This window comes from Epargyreus clarus, unplaced genomic scaffold (genome assembly GCF_041222505.1).
Source record: "Epargyreus clarus isolate Ecla_fem2 unplaced genomic scaffold, WU_Ecla_fem_2.2 ptg000011l, whole genome shotgun sequence".
NCBI classification, from domain to species: domain Eukaryota; kingdom Metazoa; phylum Arthropoda; class Insecta; order Lepidoptera; family Hesperiidae; genus Epargyreus; species Epargyreus clarus.
In genome coordinates, this window is record NW_027332219.1 from 7,241,034 (window position 1) to 7,262,172 (window position 21,139).

Here is a 21,139-nt window from a genome sequence, read left to right on the forward strand (position 1 = left end):
ATCACCCCCAGATAGGATTAGATATTCCTGCCTGAGGTCGACCACAGATGCGCCGCTACCCCCGGGGGCTAAGCTGGAACGCCGCGGAAGAGTCTGTCTCCCTTACCACACCCTTCAAACCGGAACACAGCAGCGCCTAACACTGCTGTTATTAGGTAGAAATAGGTGTGGCGGTGGTGCCGCCGGAGTCGAACCACAAAGGGTTTTACCACCTTCAAAACATCTACAAAATTAATAAGTTAATGTCAAATTAAGAGTAACGTATAAATACGCTAACTTATTTAGATATACTACTTTTATAGGTTATGCTAAATTATATTTTTAAATATTACATACTAGCTGACCCGGCAAACGTTGTGTTGCCATATAAATAAAAAAATGTTAAGGGTGAACAACCCTTATCACTTAGGGGTATGAAAAATAGATAGTAGCCGATTCTTAGACCTACCGAATATGCATATAAATTTTGGTAAAAATCGGTAAAGCCGTTTCGGAGGAGTACAGTAACTAACATTGTGACACGAGAATTTTATATCGTCATAGTCGTAAAACAAAGACGGATTTTGACATAAATGCGAAATTCAATTTTATCATATTTGGATAACATATTGTTTAAATATTATTACTGGATTACAGAAAAAAATGATGTATTTCAAATTAAGTTTTCAAATTAATCAGTCGGTATAACGACGGATTTGAAATGCGCTCATAGTAAAATGATGTTTGTGAATAACTTGAAATGGCTGCCCTGTAAAGTTTGGTATTTTGATAAATCCGAATTTGTTCTACGACTATGAAGATATATAAGATATTATATGTAGAAATAAATAGAAAAGAAAGAGTAAAAGAGCGCATAGTAGGTACACTATTATACATTTGTAAGAACTAAGCTGGAATACTTTGTACAAGTGTTTCTCCCTTACCACATCCTTCAAACCAGAACACAGCAGCGCTTAACACTGCTGTTCTTAAGTAGACATAGATGTGACAGACGTATCTCAGGTCCTCAGGACTATAGATACTACGGGTAGAACCCCTGTTTTATATGGACTTGTTTACAACTGTCCATGGACAGTGACCACTTACCATTAGGTGGACTACATGCTCGTCTGCTACTTCAATAACTAACATTATTTACAAAATCCGCAAATTTCCCAGAATGTGTCGACGGTACCCACTGTTGTTGGTTTAGGCCAAAACAAAAACCACCGGATGACCCACGTGCGTTGCAAATATTGTTTTTACAATTGTGGCTGGTAGTAGACCACCCCTTGTGGCTTCAAAAATAAAATTAAAATAAATTTTGATGATTTTTAAGAATGGCACATGACATAAGGAATTTAAACGGGCTAAGCCCAGCGCTTCGCCTTGACTAAATTGATATTTCAGTAACAACTTCCGTTTAAATTATATCTAAAAAAACAATATTTTTTAGAAATGCTACGTTACGAATAAATGTCAATTCAATCAATAAACCATTTTTGGAGTAAAACAATGAGATAAATGATGGATCTTCGCAATATCGACAAATATGTACTTAACTTACGCTTTCTTCTTTTGTAACTTCACTGGACAACCCCTAATTAATCATTCAGATATTTGTTCCGCCGGGGATCGAACCCGAAACTGCGTGTCAGAATGATCATCAACTTTATCTTAGATAACTTGTATGAGTCACATATTTACTCGTATATTGTTTTCATCACTGTAATGTTTTGTAAATCAATCAACAATTTTGCAACATCTAAAATAATAATTTGATGAATCAACAGCCTACATAAATAAATAAGGTTTTTAATTAACATGTGTGTGCTGGTCTAAATTTAATTTGTAATTGTAAGCAAACTGCAAAATTGCAGTTTAGGTAAAATTCTATCTTCAATCTGTTATTGTACTGTTGCTGGGCTTGGGCCTCCGCTCAGAGAGTATATTGCAGTTTTGCGTAAAATATTATCGTCGTCAACCCATTGTTGATCATTGAGCACGGGTCTCCTCTCAGAGTGCAATATTGCAGTTTAGGTAAAATTCTATCTTCAATCTGTTATTGTCCTGTTGCTGGGCTTGGGCCTCCGAGTGCAATATTGCAGTTTTGGGTAAAATTTTATCTTAGATAAGCCATATTATTGTTTTGTTGATGAATTCGGATTAGATTGCAAAATTGCAGTTTAGTTAAAAAAATTATCGACGTCAACCCACTATTGTCGTATTGTTGTGCACGAGTCTCCTCTCAGAGTGCAATATTGCAGCTTAGGTAAAAATTTATCATAGTCAACTGTATAGTCATCGTGATTGTCCTAGTGTTGTGCACGGGTCTCCCCTACAAGTGCAAAACTGCAGTTTAGGTAAAGTTTCAATACCGTCGACCTATTATTGTCTATATCGAAGTCTCAAAGTAGTAACAAAGTTTTAGTCCATAGTCCAGCCCGCTTGCCAACCTTCACGCATCTTAGAATATTTTGAAGTGAAAACTTCTTTAGCTGTGTTGTGCATTTTTGTGATGGGTAATTAATCTTAAACTCGCGTAAGAACGTGTAACCCTGATCGAGAATTCGTAAGACGTTCTGAGAGATAAACTTTTTAATGTAAAATAATTGTAATACTTCTAAAGTGTTAAATTTTTAATGTAAAATAAATTGTGTACGATAGCGCAATAAGTGAATATTTTATTTTACCACATAAATGATAGTACTTTTTTACAGATAATTAAAGCAATTCGTACAAAATTATTCCCTGACTATTCCAAAATGTCGCTGCTTTGCAAGAATAATGGCACAAGTAAAAAAGCTAATTTTCCAGGAGAGCCAGTTTAAATTTAAGCAATGTTTTGTTTCGGAATCTTTTATTTGAATGAGAATTAAATAATGATAAATTCAATTTTAAGTAGTTATTAATATAACCACAGTACTGTTAGGACACATTAAAATAGGGAATATTTGGAATTAAAGTGTATCTTTAACAGAAAAAGGAATTTTGAATTGTGCTATTATTCTTGCAAAGCAGCGATATCAAAAATACACAACGTTAATATGGAATTTTCACTTTTGCGGCACTCCCGGAGTGCAACCCGTTAATGTTTTTAATGAACGTTCAGGAGTACTGGTTTCCTCACTGTTTCCCTTCACTGTTTAAGCAAGTGGTAATTAATTTGTTATAAGTACGTACAATTACACACTCAATACGGATTTAAACCTCGGACCCCTCTGTGAGGCCGCTTTATTGAAAAAATGGCTATTTCTTCCTTTAAATAGTATAAAAATTCCAAAAACATTTAAAAGCGGAATTATTCCCGGTAAAGATTTGACATATACACACATTTTAAATTATATATATTCAAATACAGTGGTTTCTCTAGTGTGGTTCAGCAGTGATAAGCGCTACTATGTTCTGGTTAAAAGAGTTTGGTAAAGAACTTTCCCGAGGCATTCAAACGCAGTCCTCGGGGTAGCGGCGCGTCTGTGGCCGACCCCACATAGAAATATCTTATCTGGGGTTGATTAAAGATCTCCATGAGCGGCAATAACTACCATAAAGTGGATTCCATGCTCGTTTTCTACCTTAAAATTATAAAAAAAAAAGTTAACAACAGAAATACATTCTTAACAACAACAACAACAACAAATACTCTTTATTTGCCCACCACAATACTAGGAACACATAAAATAATATTACGAGACGGTATACAAAAAGGCGGTCTTATCGCTAATGAGTGATGTCTTCCAGAAAACCTTTGGACGGAGTTAAAGATATTTTTAATCCGATATTTATCCAAAATCCAAAAGTTATTAATTACACATCTGTGGGCGGCAGTGGTCATCTAAGACCATTGCATTAGCTGTTATAAATACAAAAAAAAAACAATTATCCTTTGAGAGTCCATTATTAAATGCAGAGTGAAACACCGCGACCATAACAGCTCGTCAAATCTAATTCAACGCAACCCTCTAATGGGGTGGGTATCGGTTACCTCGGGGTGAGATAATGAGGGGTTGGTTCGAGTAATTGGTAAATGTAATGGTTCTGGTGCTACCGCTTTGTTATGATGAGGTATTGTTGGCTTCAGGTAGGATTAGTATTGGTTTTTCTTTTGTAATGTAGAAGTAGTAGACGAGCATGCAGTCGACCTGATGGTAAGTGGCTATTGTTGCCCATGGACATCTGTAATCAGCCTCAGATATGATTAAATATTCCTACCTAAGGTCGGTCACAGATGCGCCGCTACCCCTGAGGACCAAGCTGGAACGCCTTAGAAAAGTATGCCTCCCTTCAAACCAGAAAACAGCAGCGTTTAACATTGCTGTTATGATGCACAAATAGATGTGGCGGTGGTGCCGTCGAAGTCGAACTACAAAGGGTTTTCTACCACCTTCTTAGTAATGGATGATAGTATGGAGTGGCGACTTCGTGTGGTAAGAGAGACATGCTTATCCAAAGCATTCCAGCTTAATCCTCAGGGGTAGTGGCACATTTGTGGCCGATCTCAAGTAGGAATCTGATCTTATCTGGAGTTGATTACATACCATAGGTGGCAGTTACTTACAACGTCCACAGATCGGTAGTTAATAAAACCTTTAGTGACTAAACATAAGCCGTCGGTGAATACACCTTATTTTTTCCCCGTGGACAAGTTCTGCATGGGTTTCTCTCACCCGTGAAGGCAGCAGAGAGAATATGCCGTACTCTTACCGGCTAAAACCCTACGGCGTTCCTCTGGACGCTCTTTGTCGTGACCACGGATACGCTAAAAGCACTCGTCCATGATTCCGACGGTATCTTGAATGTACCTGATAGGGGACCTTATGATTTTTTACAACGTATATATTTTTACAATCCGTGTTCCCGACGGTATACAGAATATCGGGGACATATCGTCACTGGAAAGGCTAAAAGTCTACACGAAAAGAAGCCCCTTTGCGTATGATTATAATAACACATATCTTTTTCACAAAAATATAATTTGCAAATCAATAACTTGAGCAAACAGAGATGGCTATTTTGAGAAATGTAAAAAATCTATACTCCACACATTTTTAATCGGCTTCCTAATCTTTCCACTAATCATTAATTATCTGCTATTTTTTTTTTGTATATATAAAGTACCAAGTGAATAATAAGGTACTTTATATTAATTACAATCTAGCCTAATTGCAGACTAATGAGTAATTCTACGCTAATTTAAACTGCTAAATAATCATATAATGAAGGCGGCGTCCTCTGACACTGCAGTTCTTTGTCATATCAAATAAAGGAGTAGACACATTGTTCTTGTGTTCTTAATGTTCACTTATCACTACTTCACTAACACTACACCGTGTCATGTCACTAACTCAAAGGGTTTAGTCCTTTTGAGTCTTCTCACTAGGTCCGTCGTATCGAGGAGCTGGATCGCCTCGATATTGACGTGATGGTGAAGTCTTTTTTGATGACCTTCCGCGTAAGTATTATCTGCTAAATAACACATGACTGATTAATGACTTCTTTAAACGTTCTTTGTTGATGTTTTTTCTACTGTGTGTGTACACACAAAAGCCAAGAAATTCGATGTTTGTTTTTAAAAAAACTACCATAATTTCATAGAAAAGAAAGGTTTCAAAGGTATGTGAAGTCTACCAATTCGCACTTGGCCAGCGCGGATAACTATGGCTTAATCCTTCTCATTCATAGAGGAGACCTGTGCCCGGCGGTGGGACAGTAATGTATTGTGAAGAAATTGTCAAATAGCGATCTTTGGTAGACAAAACAATGGATAGATTAAATATTAACAACGGATGCTTGTATGCATCTGATTGTGACGGTGATGGATTTTCAGAGCTTTTTTTATTATATGTATACCTAATGTTAAGGCAGACGGGCTATCTGATGGAACACAGTCATTCGCCTGTGGACATTTGCAACAACAGAGGAGTCGCTAATGTATCGCCGGCTTTGAATTAGAGCACTTTTTGCACTTTTTCTTGAAGAGTCTTGTTATAGCCCTTGAGCGCTATAGCTCAGGAAATCATTGTCATCATCGTGAACCCATTACTGTCCCACTGCTGGGCAAGGGTCTTCTCTCATAATGAGAAGGATTAGGCCATAGTCCACCGCGCTGGCCAAGTGCGTATTGGTAGACTTTACACACATTTTTTTCTTTTGCTTTTTTTGCTAAAGGTCAGACCTATATTACTATTTTTGACCATCCCAAAGGTACATAACGTTGCTAAAGAACTTAAGACTTAAAAAATATACATTCTACTTAGGTAGAGTCGATTTATTACTATTTCTGGAAAGGTTATGTATACCAACCACCCCCATTTCCGAGCCCCGCCCCACGTAACCGGATATCCGGCTAGCAACCGAAGCCCCTCAGTACCTTTCACGTCTTGTTATTATAATGTATTATTTTGAGTGTATTCCAAGATCTCTATAATTTGAAATCATTTAACCGTAGTAGAGCACATTTTTTTGTAATATAGAAGTAGCAGACGAGCATGCATTTCACCTGATGTTAAATGACTACTGCCGCACATGGACATCTGTAATCAACCCCAGATAGGATTAGATATACCTACCTGAGGTCGGCCACAGATGCGCTGCTACCCCTGAGGACTAAGCTGGAATGCCTCGGAAAAGTATGTGTCCCTTACCACACCCTTCACACCAGAACACAGCAGCGCCTAACACTGCTGTTATTAGGTAGAAATAGGTGCGGCGGTGGTGCCGCCGGAGTCGAACAACATAGGGTTCTACTACCTTCAAGTGGCCCTTAATCCTACTGTTAAGCACGAGATACCTTAGAATGTGAGGTTTAAGCAATAGTCCATTGCGCCCAGTGCTAATTGATAGAGTCAACACCTTTATGAATTATATAAGCAACTCTGGTGGGTAGGTTTACTTTTTCCTTCAACGTTAGAGCAAGTGATACTGATAGGTAAGTGTCATTTTGTCCCTGTAGTTCCGGTACTAGAATAGGGCTACGGTATCCCCTGCCTGACGTCAGAGGCGACTAAAAGGGGGCTTCCGGGTTGCGGGCCGTAAGAGTGGGAGCTCGAACCGTCCAGCAAGCGAAAGCGTCCCGGGAAGGACGGCGGTATGTGTGGTCGCATACCGTCGTGAACACCAGATGGTGTGGGAGGAGCGAAAACTGCTCGGGCCGAGCCCGAGGGGGGCATCGCGCTTGGAGGACTCCGGTTGCGTTCCGTCGGAGATCCCGGAATTCTCCAACAAGTTGAGGACGGCCACCGGGGGGGTTTTAGTGCGGTAAAAATCCCACATAACCCAGCGTCGCTCCCATGTCGTCGGGTGCCTTTTGAAGGTTTCCCCCTCGTTAAGAAAAAAAAGGTTAGTGTAATTTGTGTCTGTACAATGGATATGATATGGATTTTTATTATAATTTGAACGTGATATCACCAATGGCCGTCCGTCCAGTCTTTGCGTTTCAAAGATCGCGATTTACGAAAGAAAGAAAAGCTTTATTTTCAGTAAACATTCTACCTATGCATCCTACATACAAACAATTACGGTTTCTTACGCAAAACATTGGATAGATCGATTATTAATAACAGGTGTTAGTATGTTAAGATACACAAGCCATGGGGCGCCGTGTCTTTCAGTCATAAAAACATTATATCTCAACAGGTCGTAAATATCTTTTAAGTAAACAAAACGAATATGATATGCATACATCAAACTCATTTATAGATTTACTAGTGGTGCCCGCGGCTTCGCCCGCATTTTAAAGAAATAATATGACATACATAAAACGGAAAATTTGTACCTACATTGGGATGACAGTGGTGCTATCTGTCGAAAATTGGTCTTACCAACTCCCAAACCCTCGTGGGCTCTTGGACAACAACTTTGCTAAAGATCATCACTTAATCAAATGCATAGTTTCCGAATCTATAACTACTTACGAATTAAAAGTTAATTAAAAAAACTTTTCCCACGGACTAAATTGTGAATCTAAACCATTCTCAAGTCCCCTTGAAGACACACAACAAATTTCATCCAAATCAGTCGTTTATGAGGAGTTCAGTGACATACACACGCACATAAGAAATATATATATAAAGATGATTTTCGGAGTTTTAAGCTAAACAATTTTAATTGCTGATAATTTGGCAATGATTAGATATCCTATTGACTATGACTACTCAGACCAAATAATTGGCCAAAATATATAAAAATTATTTTAAAAATCATTTTAATGATTAAATTATTGATTAGGACTACTATTGATCGTAAAATTGACTACGACTACTCAGATTTGAACTGTCTACGAAAAACTTCGAAAAATAAATAATAAACTGCTATTTTGCTACTGGTCGCTATCGCCCCCAATTATTTTCAACGTTTTTTATTTTTACTATTTGTTGTTATAGCGGCCACCCTTATACTCCTTTGGGTAAACCATAGATTAGTAAAGATTACTCACTCCTAACAAGAAAATGTAACCAGTTTTGACAATTGAAATAGTTGCGTAAAAAAATTTATCACGTCTCCGTGCTAAAATATCCCTAAAGCATTTGAAATAATTATTTATTTATTATGACAATTACGCAGTATTAGTTATTTATTCGTAATTTTTTTCTAAAAATGTTTTTATTTGTCAAGAATTCAAAAAAAGAACTTACATATAAGCCGTTTGTGTCTTCATTCAATTTCAAGGCGGCGAAGTATCTTTACTAATCTGTGGGGTAAACCCTAAATAGGAAGAAAACGTCGCGAAATTCGCATTAAATAACACTTTTACACTCAATGCTTTACGATACAATTTTCTTAGTGCCCTGGACACACAAAGACAATTACATAAACATCAAATACCCTTCTAAATTCATAATTTTGATATCTGCCTAGCCGGGAATCGAACTAGGAACCCAGAGCGTGTCAGACCGGTATGTTGACAGCTCCACGACACAAGTCATCAAATCGCATTTAAAAATAATTAGCAGTAATTTGCACTTATGTGTGCCTATAATCGCCATAGTAGATTTCATGAATATTGCGTATGATTTTTATGTCAGGTCTTTTATAACACTTGACCATTTTAAGAGACACATGACACACATTGTATTGCAATGTATTCAAATACTTTCAAATTCAAAATACTTTATTACGTTAACAAATTGTGTACATACTTATGAGTTGATGTTGGAGCATCCTTTTAAGTAAATATAATACCCCCGCTTTTTCTTATCTTACACACTATTACAATTTGCTTTTATAAACAGAATATTACTTTTAGTTATTATACTAAATTTTACATTAACATTTCTAATATTACGCGTGTGTGTTTGTGCAAATGTGTGTGTGTGTGTGTGTTTGTGGATGTGCGTGCGTGTTGCAACGACCTGTCTGAGATTATTTGTCACACAATCGTGTATATTACAAAAATCAACAGAAATTGTTTTATTTTAACACAAATCGGTAAGAATTATAATACTCTATTGTTTTTTTTTATAATGTAGGAGTAGCAGACGAGCATTCCGTTCACCTAATGGTAAGTAGCTACTACCCCACATGGACATCTGTAATCCAACTCTGTAGGGAACAGATGTTCGTCCTGAAGTCGATTCATATGCTTTGCCCTTACCACTGTATTAATATGGTACTTACATGGCCTCATATGTCCATGTGTATATTTTATTTCATAATAAATCAGCAAAATAATAATAAATGTATTAATACTTAGATGCTAAGTCTATTTTTCTTCTAAGTATTTATAATTATTTTGCAGACTTAGCATAAGCGGAAATGTGTATTATATTTCTGTAGTGCTTGAGTAAGTACTAAGTATAATTGTTTAGCTTAGCCTTAGTCATAACAGGCACTAGAATAGCTTGTTCCTAGGTACACTACTTCGTAGGGAACAATGTACTAGATCATGTAATATTTTTTTTATAATATAAAATTTCATAATGTTAGATTTTATTCTTTGTTTCATATTTCCTAAGAATATACAAATATTTATTACTAAAAGTAATCATTGAAACTTATTTTATTATCAGAATAGAATATGAAGCAAAGGTACAGAATATAATTAAGGAAAGCTTGCGACATTTTTGTAATAAATTAATCAACTTTTTAGCAAAGCAAAATTATTAGTTATAAGTAACGTTCGTAGTTTTTTTAACCCGCTTACACCTGTCAAAAGATATGAAACCATAAAGTGCATCAATTTTTTATACAGTTAGCAAATAACTACTACAATTTGTTTCACACATATAGTGATTGCTATTTTAATGAAGTTCTGTGACTTGTACCTACTACACGTTAGGAACTAAATTAAAGTATTTTTTGTCAACGGTTTGTCTCATTGGCTCTTTATATTTAGAATTTGAGTTAATAAAGAAAATCGTTAAGCCTGATTCCTGACGATCCTGATGAGGAAAGTGGAATAAAATTAATAAAATTGTGTATTGTCATCGGTTCTTGATAATTGTTCAAAATTTTAAATAAATCCGACCGTTCTAATTGGGTGAAAATTGAGTTCAAAGATTCCGCTACATACATAGGTACAACCCAAGCTAATAAAAGCAAGGTAAAAATTAATAAAATGTTCGTTTGAAATGATTGTATTGTATTGTGAATAATAAATTAATGATTGCTAGATATATATTACATAGGTCAACAATTTTTAATTTTTTTTTTGTGCATGAGTTTTACTTAATATATTCTGATTATATAAGCAAATATATATAAAAAAATGAAATTACAAATCGATAATATTTGCTTTTATAGAAATTAGAGCAATTTGACATTTTTTTATTTTCGAGTCCAATAAAGTCGGTCTTGGCACACTAACGTTGTCAAAAGAGTGGCAAGGGGGCGGAGTGTAGTGTTTCTTGCATCGCTCCTTGTGTACGAAAGTAAGTGATTGCTTATTTCAGTGGAATAACGTAATTCATTTTTTTTTTCGTTGTATCAGTCTGTACAAAATGACTTCGAGATGTTGTAAACGAGACGCCGACATATTTTATTATATTTGCGGCGAATTTATGACAAAATGAGAGAAAAAGGACGATTTATGTACAAATTTAAAGATTTCCGAGGCATACCAACTTACTTCCATCTGTATACTGTATACCTGTTAAAAATCAAGATAAAAAATGGGTCTCACATATTGTGTCAGGTAACACTTGCAGAAATATTCTGGACGGTGAGTTTATATTCATTTTTTTTAATTTAATAGCTATTTTATAATAACTTTAATTAGGTTATAATATGGTACGTTTTATTGTAGGTTGGTACCGAGGTGAAAAAAGAGCAATGAAGTTTGCAGTGCCAAGATTTTGGAGGATACTCAGTAATCATCGCATAGATTGTTATTTTTGTATTGTGAATCCACGCAAAGATAATAAAATCAAAGAAAACATATTATCCGGATCTACCAAGACTGTTTAGTGTTGATTAATAAGTACTTGCATTCTATTTTAAAATTTCTGTTATAAGAATGTATCATTAATTGATGTTTGTGTATCTTTTAATAAATCAACTGTGTCCATTTTTCATGTGTTATTGAGCGTTTCCTATCTTTAAAATTATATAAAACAAATTGTGTGTGATATATTATCGATCTTTTTTATTCGTTTGAAGGACTTACTGCTGCCATTATGTGTAGAATATAACATTGTTCAAATGTCCACACGGCTTTTATGGTTATGGTCTGCAAAAGGCAGAGTTCTTATGGGCGACGGGAAATCGACTGTCTCAGATTCTAGTGCACACTCTCACGGACAGCGGCGATGTTTTCGGCAGATCTTCCGTTTCGTTGATATAAGAATGTTAGTCAATCATTTAATGACCCAGTAGACTTTAATTTATCCACCAGATTGCGAATAGTCCTCTCGGTAGGACGATTATGGCGACCACGCGGTAGCGGACGATTGTAGCACGCGTTGCCCGAACAGAATAGCTTTTTGATACAATAATTTTATTATTTGTTCATGTTGTTGAATGCTATAAACGTCCATGGTAATTTGGCAAAACAAACTGAATAAATTAAAACTAATTTGACAGATGTTGCTTCAGTAAGATGACCGTTATCAACTTTCAAAGTTCGGAAGTCCTTGTTAGAAGACCCTATATTTTCATTGATTTGAATTTTCCAATTTGTACACATAAAAGTAAATTCAGAACTATTTTCTGTTCTTTTTCTTATTTCTAGGTATAAAAGGAATAAAAATAACGTATGTATAACCCATGCTCAAAAATTCTGTAGACCGGTGTTATTGGTGAAGTCATAGATAAGTATAGATATCTCACCGCCTTGTAATAGAAGGAAGCCATTTAATGGCTTAAACGGGTGACAAATGTGTCAGCCAATGGCTGTCATGGTGTAATTTACGCGGGACAATGCCGACATGTGCAGTTAAGTGGTGCAAAAACACGAAATCGAAGAAAAAGTGCGAAGAAATTATCGTTTCATTAGTAAGAGATCTAAAAACTACAATATTTTTGAAACACGAAAATAGATGACAGTGACAATTTCAATTGTCAAAACTGGTTACATTTTCTTGTTAGGAGTGAGTAATCTTTACTAATCTATGGGTGAAGTTTGATCATTGAAACAGGCTGTTCACATTCAGAGATAGATTTCACATCAATTATAGAGATTTTATTTTTTTACATACATAAGCTTCGTTAGCTATTTTATCTAGTTCCATGCACTCTGTGTGTCATTTGTGAATAATACTTAATCTGTAGAAGTACAATTATCAATTTTATTCTAATGACTTCATCCTTTGGTTAAATATAATAAAAGTATTTTACATTTACATCAGTAAAAAGAAAACAATAATACATTTAGATTATTTTCGTTAACCGTATATCATTATTTATAAACATATATCACAGCTCTTTAGCACCCACAGATAATCATACATCTAAAACCTGCCACACACGATCAAAAGACGAAATTAAATTGCTCACCTCGCATACGCACGCGACTTGCTCCTGTGTGAAGCCAAAACTCGGCAGGGGGGCGTCTCTAGGGGGGGTGGCCTCCCGCTGTCCCCACTCGGGGCCCCCCAACATGTCCAAATGCTCGTCCCCAGCCACTTTGACACCACAATAAAAATTCACACACAAGAAATTAAGATCACTGGCGCCTACTTATGAATGGCACGCCTTAGATTATAACTTTTTTGAAACGTCAGAATGCGCGCGCTTTTTATTTTTTTATCTGTAATGGTAGTCTTTACGGTAAATGCGTTCGAGTCTTGTTTATTCTTTCACTGTTTTGTTTTTAAATCCTCTTAAAGGCAGCTAAATAAACAGTCAAAGGCAGCAGTCCCAAAAATGTTTAAACAAAAGCAATCACCTTAAACGTCGATTATACTTATTTGTGTTCGGATTTCGAAAAGGCCCGAAGTTTGTTTATCGAACGGAATGAGTTGTTTTTATGCGTTCCGTTTTATATTTTATATTTAATATTTGTACTTTCTTTTTCCTTTTTTATACACTGTCACCCAGTCTCTGTCTGGCCACTATGCTTTTAGGATTATTTTTATTTTAATAAATATAAATGCTTCGTTTAATTTTAACTGCAAATTATTTACACTTCGTTTTTGTTTTTCTCTTCTTTTTCATTTTAATTGCTCGAAATTGGTGATGTACCTGCAACAAAAAACGAGACTATGAAATATGGAAACCTAACCTAACCTAAACCATATAACAGTTAACAGTTAAAAAAATCTATTATTCGCTCAATGACCAAATATTGGACCATAATCATTATTGACAATTTGGGGATTTTAAATTGAGAATATTTAAGCTCGTCAATAACTTTCTAATGTAAAAACTCGTCAATTAACAAAAGAGAAAAAGACACGGAGCTGTTTCGGTTGGCTGTTTATATCTAGATATCTTTATTAAGTTAAATCAAATCGTATTAATCATTTCCTACCCGTCTAATCGAAAACAAAAGATCTTGAAAGGGCCACAGTAATCAATTTTCCATATTTTTATTGTACCAAAAATACCATCACGTACTTTGAAGTATTACTGTGATCACTGACAAGACAACAAAAGATTTACTATAATATCCATGGAACAAACCGAAGTGTGCTTTGTGACATACTTATAAAGCGCATAATGGTTAAGTGTAACAGTTTTTCTACATCTGTCTCTGTCTATAGTATTGTGAATTTTGAGTGGGAGAGGGATAGAGAAGGGTCGCAAGGGGGCAAGATGTTAAATGTTTGGTGTTTTAAGTAATTTTTATCATCGACACGATCGCGAGGGAGGCCTGCCTGATATATGGAGCTGACGGGTTAGCAATGATGGGACAAATTTGTCGACAAACTACAAAATGATATTTTCTTTTTATCGTACATTAACCATAGATTAGTAAAAATTACTCACTCCTAACAAGAAAATGTACCCAGTTTTGAGAATTGAAATAGTTGCGTAAAAAAGTTTTGCCACGTCTCCGTGCTAAAATGACACTAAAATATTTGAAATAATTATTTATTTAATATGTAAATTACGCAGTATTAGTTATTTATTCGTAAATTTTCTCTAAAAATGTTTTTATTTGTCAAGAATTAAAAAAAAGAACTTACTAATAAGCCGTTTGTGGCTTCATTCAATTTCAAGGCGGCGAGGTATCTTTACTAATCTATGACATTAACTAACAATGAATATTGTAAGTGTCAATTACACCTGACATGGCAATTAATTTGATATACAGAACGTCTTGATGATTACAGATTGTAACCTTCATTTCTGCTTTATTTATTTGGTATTGTAGTTTTTTTAGAGATAAGCCACGAAAACAACTTACTGTATATAAATAAAATGGCAACCACTAAATTCAGAATGCACAAAAACATTGAAAAATGGTTGTCAGTTTGTATATCTTCCTCTTTTGACTGTCAGAAACTACGAAACTGGACCAAACAGAACATAAACCCTTAAAATATCCCATAAATATTCAGGGCACTTGTAAATAAATTTAAAATAGAATGAGCGGGAACGGAAGATAGATGTAATAAAACATAATAATATATAGTTATATTTTGCGAACATTTACGCTTATGCAAATTTATGACAGCGTTCTTAACTATTTATCATAGTAAAATAACATCATATTTAATGCTTTATAATTAAGTAGTCTGCTATTCATATTATTTGCGTCATATTCAAATTTATTGTTTATCTCGCTAATTAAAAAATACACATGATATTTTCATATTCCTTTAATTCATTTAAGTTTTAAAATCGATAAAAATCTTGATAGTTAAAGAGTTACACGTAAGTATTTCTTATTTTGTAGAATTAAAGTTGCACCCTGCTGTGTTCAGATATAATTAATGTGGGAGAGCATTATGATATGCGTCTTCTAACTTAATCCACAGAGCAAACTATCAAGCTTTGTAAATTATTTACTAAATTTAATGTCTATCTAAGAACTCCTTAGTCATTCCTTAGAATTCCTACGACATTCTCTTAGAAATAGATAGATACAATACTCTTTATTGCAGACAACACCATTTAAACAATAAAAACAATACAATATAGAAACAAATTATGCATATTAGAGTGTAATTATTATTATTATAGAGAAAAACTGCATAGAAATGTAATGCTTAAGCTATCTTAGATAGTATCAAACGTCCATGTTGTCCAGTGTGTTAAACCAAAGCTTAAACCGAACCTGAACAGAGGGACAGTAACAGAAGAAACACAGAGTCAGACGTCGGTCACGTCATGAGAAACGATAAATACAGACTTCAACTGATCACCCAAGGAAAGATCGGGAAAATAAGTGTCTGTAGGCGGCATTCTTGGTTGAACGTTAGAGAATAGTTCGGTTGCAGCACCACCACGCTCTTCAAAGCTGCAGCCAATATAATGATGCCCTAATGTCGTCCAATCGATAGTGGAACAAGAAGAAGTTTTTTTTATAATATAGGAGAGCAGACGAGCATGGTAAGTGTTTACTGCCGCTCATGGACATCTCTGATCAACCCCAGATAGGATTAGATATTCCTACCTGAGGTCGGCCACAGATGCGCCGCTACCCTTGAGGACTAAGCTGGAACGCCTCATAAAAGTATGTCTCCCTTACCACACCCTTCAAACCAGAACACAGCAGCCCTTAACGCTGCTGTTATAAGGCAGAAATAGGTGTGGCGGTGGTGCCGCCGGAGTCCAACCACAAAGGGTTCTACCACCTTCAAACAACAGACGATGCTGAAGACAGAAAGCTCGTCGTCTGTATTATAAATACACTAGAACAAGCGTCATAAATAGAATACATTGGCTAAAATAAAACAAGCCGACATACTACCGAAAAATAGTTTGTTTTTATGTCGGCGCTGGCTGCTCGCCAAATAGGTACCGTTTGTCAACTTTGGCTCAGAGAGCATTAATTTTTGTAATTATGCCATCTTCTACACTGCTAATAAACCGTACGTTCACCTAGATTCAACCTAGATTTAGAGCTATTAGGCACCAAAATTATCTGTTTTTAGATTATAAATCGAATTGAATCAGATTAAGTTTTCAGACTTTTTGTCCTACTTTCGAATTTAATACACTTTTACAAGTAATTCTTGTCACAAAGGTAATCAAATTATTCTAAAGACTATGTAAAATTCGTCTTGTTTTTTTAGTTTTTTATATCTACATTTTTCTTCTTTGATACTCCTTGTTTCACTATTTAAAAAATATAACATCTTTTAATATTCTTAGAACTTTGTGAATAACACTTTATGTTGATTCTTTACGATGATTTTTTTTTATTATCAAAGTAAGTGTTACTTATAATAAAAACAACATTTCTAGAGTAAATATATTTCTTAGCGGGTAGTCTAATAAAAATAGATTTTCGTTTTAAGTACACAAGCTACAATAATGCAAAACTTAATTAAAATAAAATCATTTTTATTTTACTTTTCGTACGTAGTTAGATAGATAAATTTAAACACCCATCATAGACAATTTCAATTATATCTAATTCCGAAGAAAATGCAATAAATCACGTATCTACTTTGACAATTTGATAATTGACAAACAAATAAAAATCGATACAAAACATCGACACCCATACGTCCCTATTACCCCACGTGGCGTCCGCGATCCTTATCGAACAACACCAGCTGTAAAACACAAGATTTATCGACAGATTACCGCGGCGCGATAATGGCACGATCACCGCACTATTAGTGATGTGATTTTACAAAATATTCCAACTATGCCCTAACTTGGCGGTTGGGTTTTTAATCTGTTACTCTTTTTCTGTGTTGTGAATTAAAAGTTGTCTATGAAAGCAGATTAGAAATTTTTGAGGCTGAAAGGCAAAAAGCCAAAGCCGTAAAACACCATTAAGTAAAAATAGAAATTTTTGTCCATGGCATTGAAGAGGAGTTGTCTTCATTCGTCATGATTAATTACATTATCAAAATTTTACCTCACAAACATAGATTAATAAAGATTACTCACTCCTAACAAGAAAATGTACCCGGTTTTGAGTGTTGAAATAGTTGCGTAAAAAAGTTTTGCCACGTCTCCGTGCTAAAATATTTGAAATAATTATTTATTTATTACGTAAATTACGCAGTATTAGTTATTTATTTGTAATTTTTCTCTAAAAATGTTTTTATTTGTCAAGAATTCAAAAAAAGAACTTACTAATAAGCCGTTTGTGGCTTCATTCAATTTCAAGGCAGCGAAGTATCTTTACTAATCTATGCTCACAAAGATCGAAATTTGGCTATTTCCAGCATAGATAAGTATGATATCATACTAATCTATGATTTCCAGAAGAAATTTTCAAATGATGATCTTCAGTGGGCAAAACATTGAAACAATAAATTGAATTTTAATACCGGTCGTTTCAAGATATTGTCAAATTTCGATCTTTGGTCATAGATTTCTTTGGTAGATAAATTAGATAAAATTATATTAATTCATAGTCCAAAAATCATAATTTATGTAATGAGTCTGATATTTTGCAATTTTTGTAACCACACATTTGTCACATAAATTTTCGTGATTATTAACATGCTTTGACAAAGTTAAATGCTTGTTTCCTGTTAAAAAACTGATTTATTGCAGTTTATGTTCTATTTCTAGCTCAAAAACTGTAACATAACCACAGACATGTGTCTAGTAATAACACCAATTTATAGCGAAGAGTTAACCTACAAATTAGCAGGTACGAAGATGGTAAAACCCTTTGAGCGCTACAGTGTTGTGTTACGAAGGGTGTGGTAAGGGAGACATACCGTCGTACACACCAGATGGTGTGGCGAGCGTCAAGCTCACCTGGGCGGAGCCCGACGGGGCAACGCGCTAAGAGGACTCCGGTTGCGTTCCTTTGGAGATCCCGGAGCCCTCTACGCAGCGCTGAGGACGGCCAGGGGGGGGGGGTTTTAGTGCGGTAAAAATCCCACATAACCCTGCGTCGCTCCCACGGCGCCGGGTACCTTTTGAAGGTTTCCCCCTCGTGAACAAAAAAAAAAAAAAGAAAAAAAAAGGAGACATATTTTTCCAAGGCATTCCAGCTTAGTACTCGGGGGTAGGTGCACACCTGTGGCCGACCTCAGATAGGAATCTAATCCACTACAGCAGTAGCCACTTACCATCGGGTGGACTGCATGCTCGTCTGCTACTCCTATCTTGTATAGGTTTTTTATGCGAAATTGCTAAATGTTATGGTACTCTGTACTTACAATGCGAGAACATGGGTTCTCATGACAAAAATGCAGTCATACGACAAGTATGCGGTATTTAGGAAAATAGGCTAATAGTTTCTTTTATGGCTTGGCTTGGCTTTGGCTTGTACTTTATTTTGCTGATATTTTGCTTCTATATTGCTGAATAATCATTTAAATTTAATTATTATATCGATATTTATATGATGTTAACTTTAGTTACAGACTGCAGACTTATTTGCTACCAAAAATAATTAAGTTAATTAGTTGACTACAATTTACCTCAAAATGCAAAAATTACTTCCATTTTCTTCTTCAAATAGGTCTTATGTATAGGTTGTATATTTTTTCGTATACAGCCCTACATATGTGTAAGGTAACTTATCGTTGAGTGAAAGTCGCATCAAAATCTGATAAGCCGATGTCAAGATTGGCCGGTAGATATTGAACTAAATTTAAAAAACTGTGTTTATTTTAACGGTAGATGAAATTTAAAATATTAAACTTCAAAATAATAGACAGACAGACGGTTCAATTTCATTTAACTATATAAAATTAAAATCAAAACACGTAAGCCATAGTAAGTATAATTCAATATTTGTGTTATTATAATAAAAAAATAACTTTTTCAAATAGGAGTATATGAAAAACTTTCCTAACATGTCTTGATGGTATCTCGCCGTCGTAAAGCGATTCTTTTATGGCCAAAAACCTATAGGGGGTTAATTAATGACCATGTAGGGTCATTCCACGGTCAAAATTACGAGTATCCCCTATAATAAAGTTTGTCGCATACCAAACATATGTTTTAAGGATAATTTTATCGGAAAAAATCAAATTGATTGCATAATAAAAAGTTATTCGGATTTTTGGGATTGAAATTATTTATCTGTGGCTGTTTGTGCACCGTTTAGGTAATTATCGTGTAAATGTTTATTTGGGAATTAAGTGTTCGTCACTACCAATTATTGTCCCACTGTTGGGCTTAGCTCTCCTTTCAGTGTAATATAGGGTTAGGACATTGTCCTTCAATTTTCAATTGGTAGGCCTACCTCACATGGAGCTCGAACCGCCCGGCCAGCGGCCCCGGGAAGGACGACGGTATGTGTGGTCGCATACCGTCGTATACACCAGATGGTGTGGCGAGCGTCAAGCTCACCTGGGCGGAGCCCGACGGGGCAACGCGCTAATAGGACTCCGGTTGCGTTCCTTTGGAGATCCCGGAGCCCTCAACGCAGCGCAGAGGACGGCCACCGGGGGGGTTTTAGTGCGGTAAAAATCCCACATAACTCGGCGTCGCTCCCACGTTGGTCGGGTACCTTTTGAAGATTTCCCCCTCGACAAAAAAAAAAAAAAGGCCTACCTCACCTACCTGTTTCAACCTTTTAGAGGTAATCATACACATTATAGGCTTCCTCACAATGTTTCCCTTCAATGCTGTTTTTTTTTAAATAATCTAATAGTTGTGTGAAGTCATCCAATACGCACTTGGCCAGCGCGGTGGACTATGACCTTATTACTCTTCTCACTTTAAAACATGTGACCAGCAGTGAGACAATAATCGTTTGATGATGACTCTACATTTAAGAATCATAGAGCTCCGCTGTAGCACTTATTACTGCATTACTATGTTCAACTGGAGTCACAGGTCTCTTCCTATGTTCTCAAATGGCCATATCTCCAACTAGGTATAACGATTGCTTTCCAATACTACTTGGACCCGACGGTTTACCGTGCTCCGAAGTACGGTGTACGCGTACATGTTCAGCCACTAGCGGTTTCACCGACTGATTACCCAACGTTGCTTTACTAGCAAATGGTTTATGATCTAGAGGCTGATCTTCAAAAGCTAAAGAACCAGTTTACTCCGATCGGTGTAGTATCCACCAACGCCGTGCATCTTGCGTGAAGCAGATCAGTGTTTCGGTGGCAGGGTGTGGATACCGATGGATTTACGTATGAGTTTTTTTTATAATGTAGTAGCAGATGAGCACGCAGTTCACCTGATGGTAAGTGGCTACTGCCACCCATGGACATATGTAATCAACCCTCGAATAGTATCAGATATCCCTACCTGTGGTCGGCCACAGATGCGCCGCTACCTCTAAGGACTAAGCTGGAACGCATCCGAAAAGTTTGTCTCCCTTACACACCCTTCAAACCAGAACACAGCAATGCTTAACGCTGCTGTCATGAGGAAGAAATAAGTGTGGCGGTGGTGTCGCTAGAGTCGAACCACAAAGGGTTCTACCACCTTCATCCTCTGTAAGTTCTCTAAACGCAACGCATCTGTGATCGGCTGCAGGAAGAGCCTCCGTTTTATATGGATTTGGTTACAGATCTCTATGGCTGGCCGTGACATAACATCAGGGACACTGCATATCCCTCTGCTATTTCAATCTTTTTAAAAAGTAACCGGTCCAAAATGTATAGTCCGATAAACTTCAGTGTGTGTGGCAGGGGCGCCACTGCCACTCATAATGTTGCTACGTTGTCAA

General features: G+C 36.0%; 1 protein-coding gene across 1 annotated transcript in view; it reads right to left on the bottom strand.

The window, feature by feature from the left end:
• Positions 1-21,139, bottom strand: part of LOC140745926 (homeobox protein six1a) — a 44,948-nt gene that overhangs the window by 19,289 nt on the left and 4,520 nt on the right. The window contains exon 2 of the mRNA XM_073077888.1: positions 12,910-13,596. Coding sequence (XP_072933989.1) covers positions 12,910-13,014 — 105 coding nt within the window. The 5' untranslated portion in view covers positions 13,015-13,596. The remainder of the gene's footprint in view (positions 1-12,909; positions 13,597-21,139) is intronic.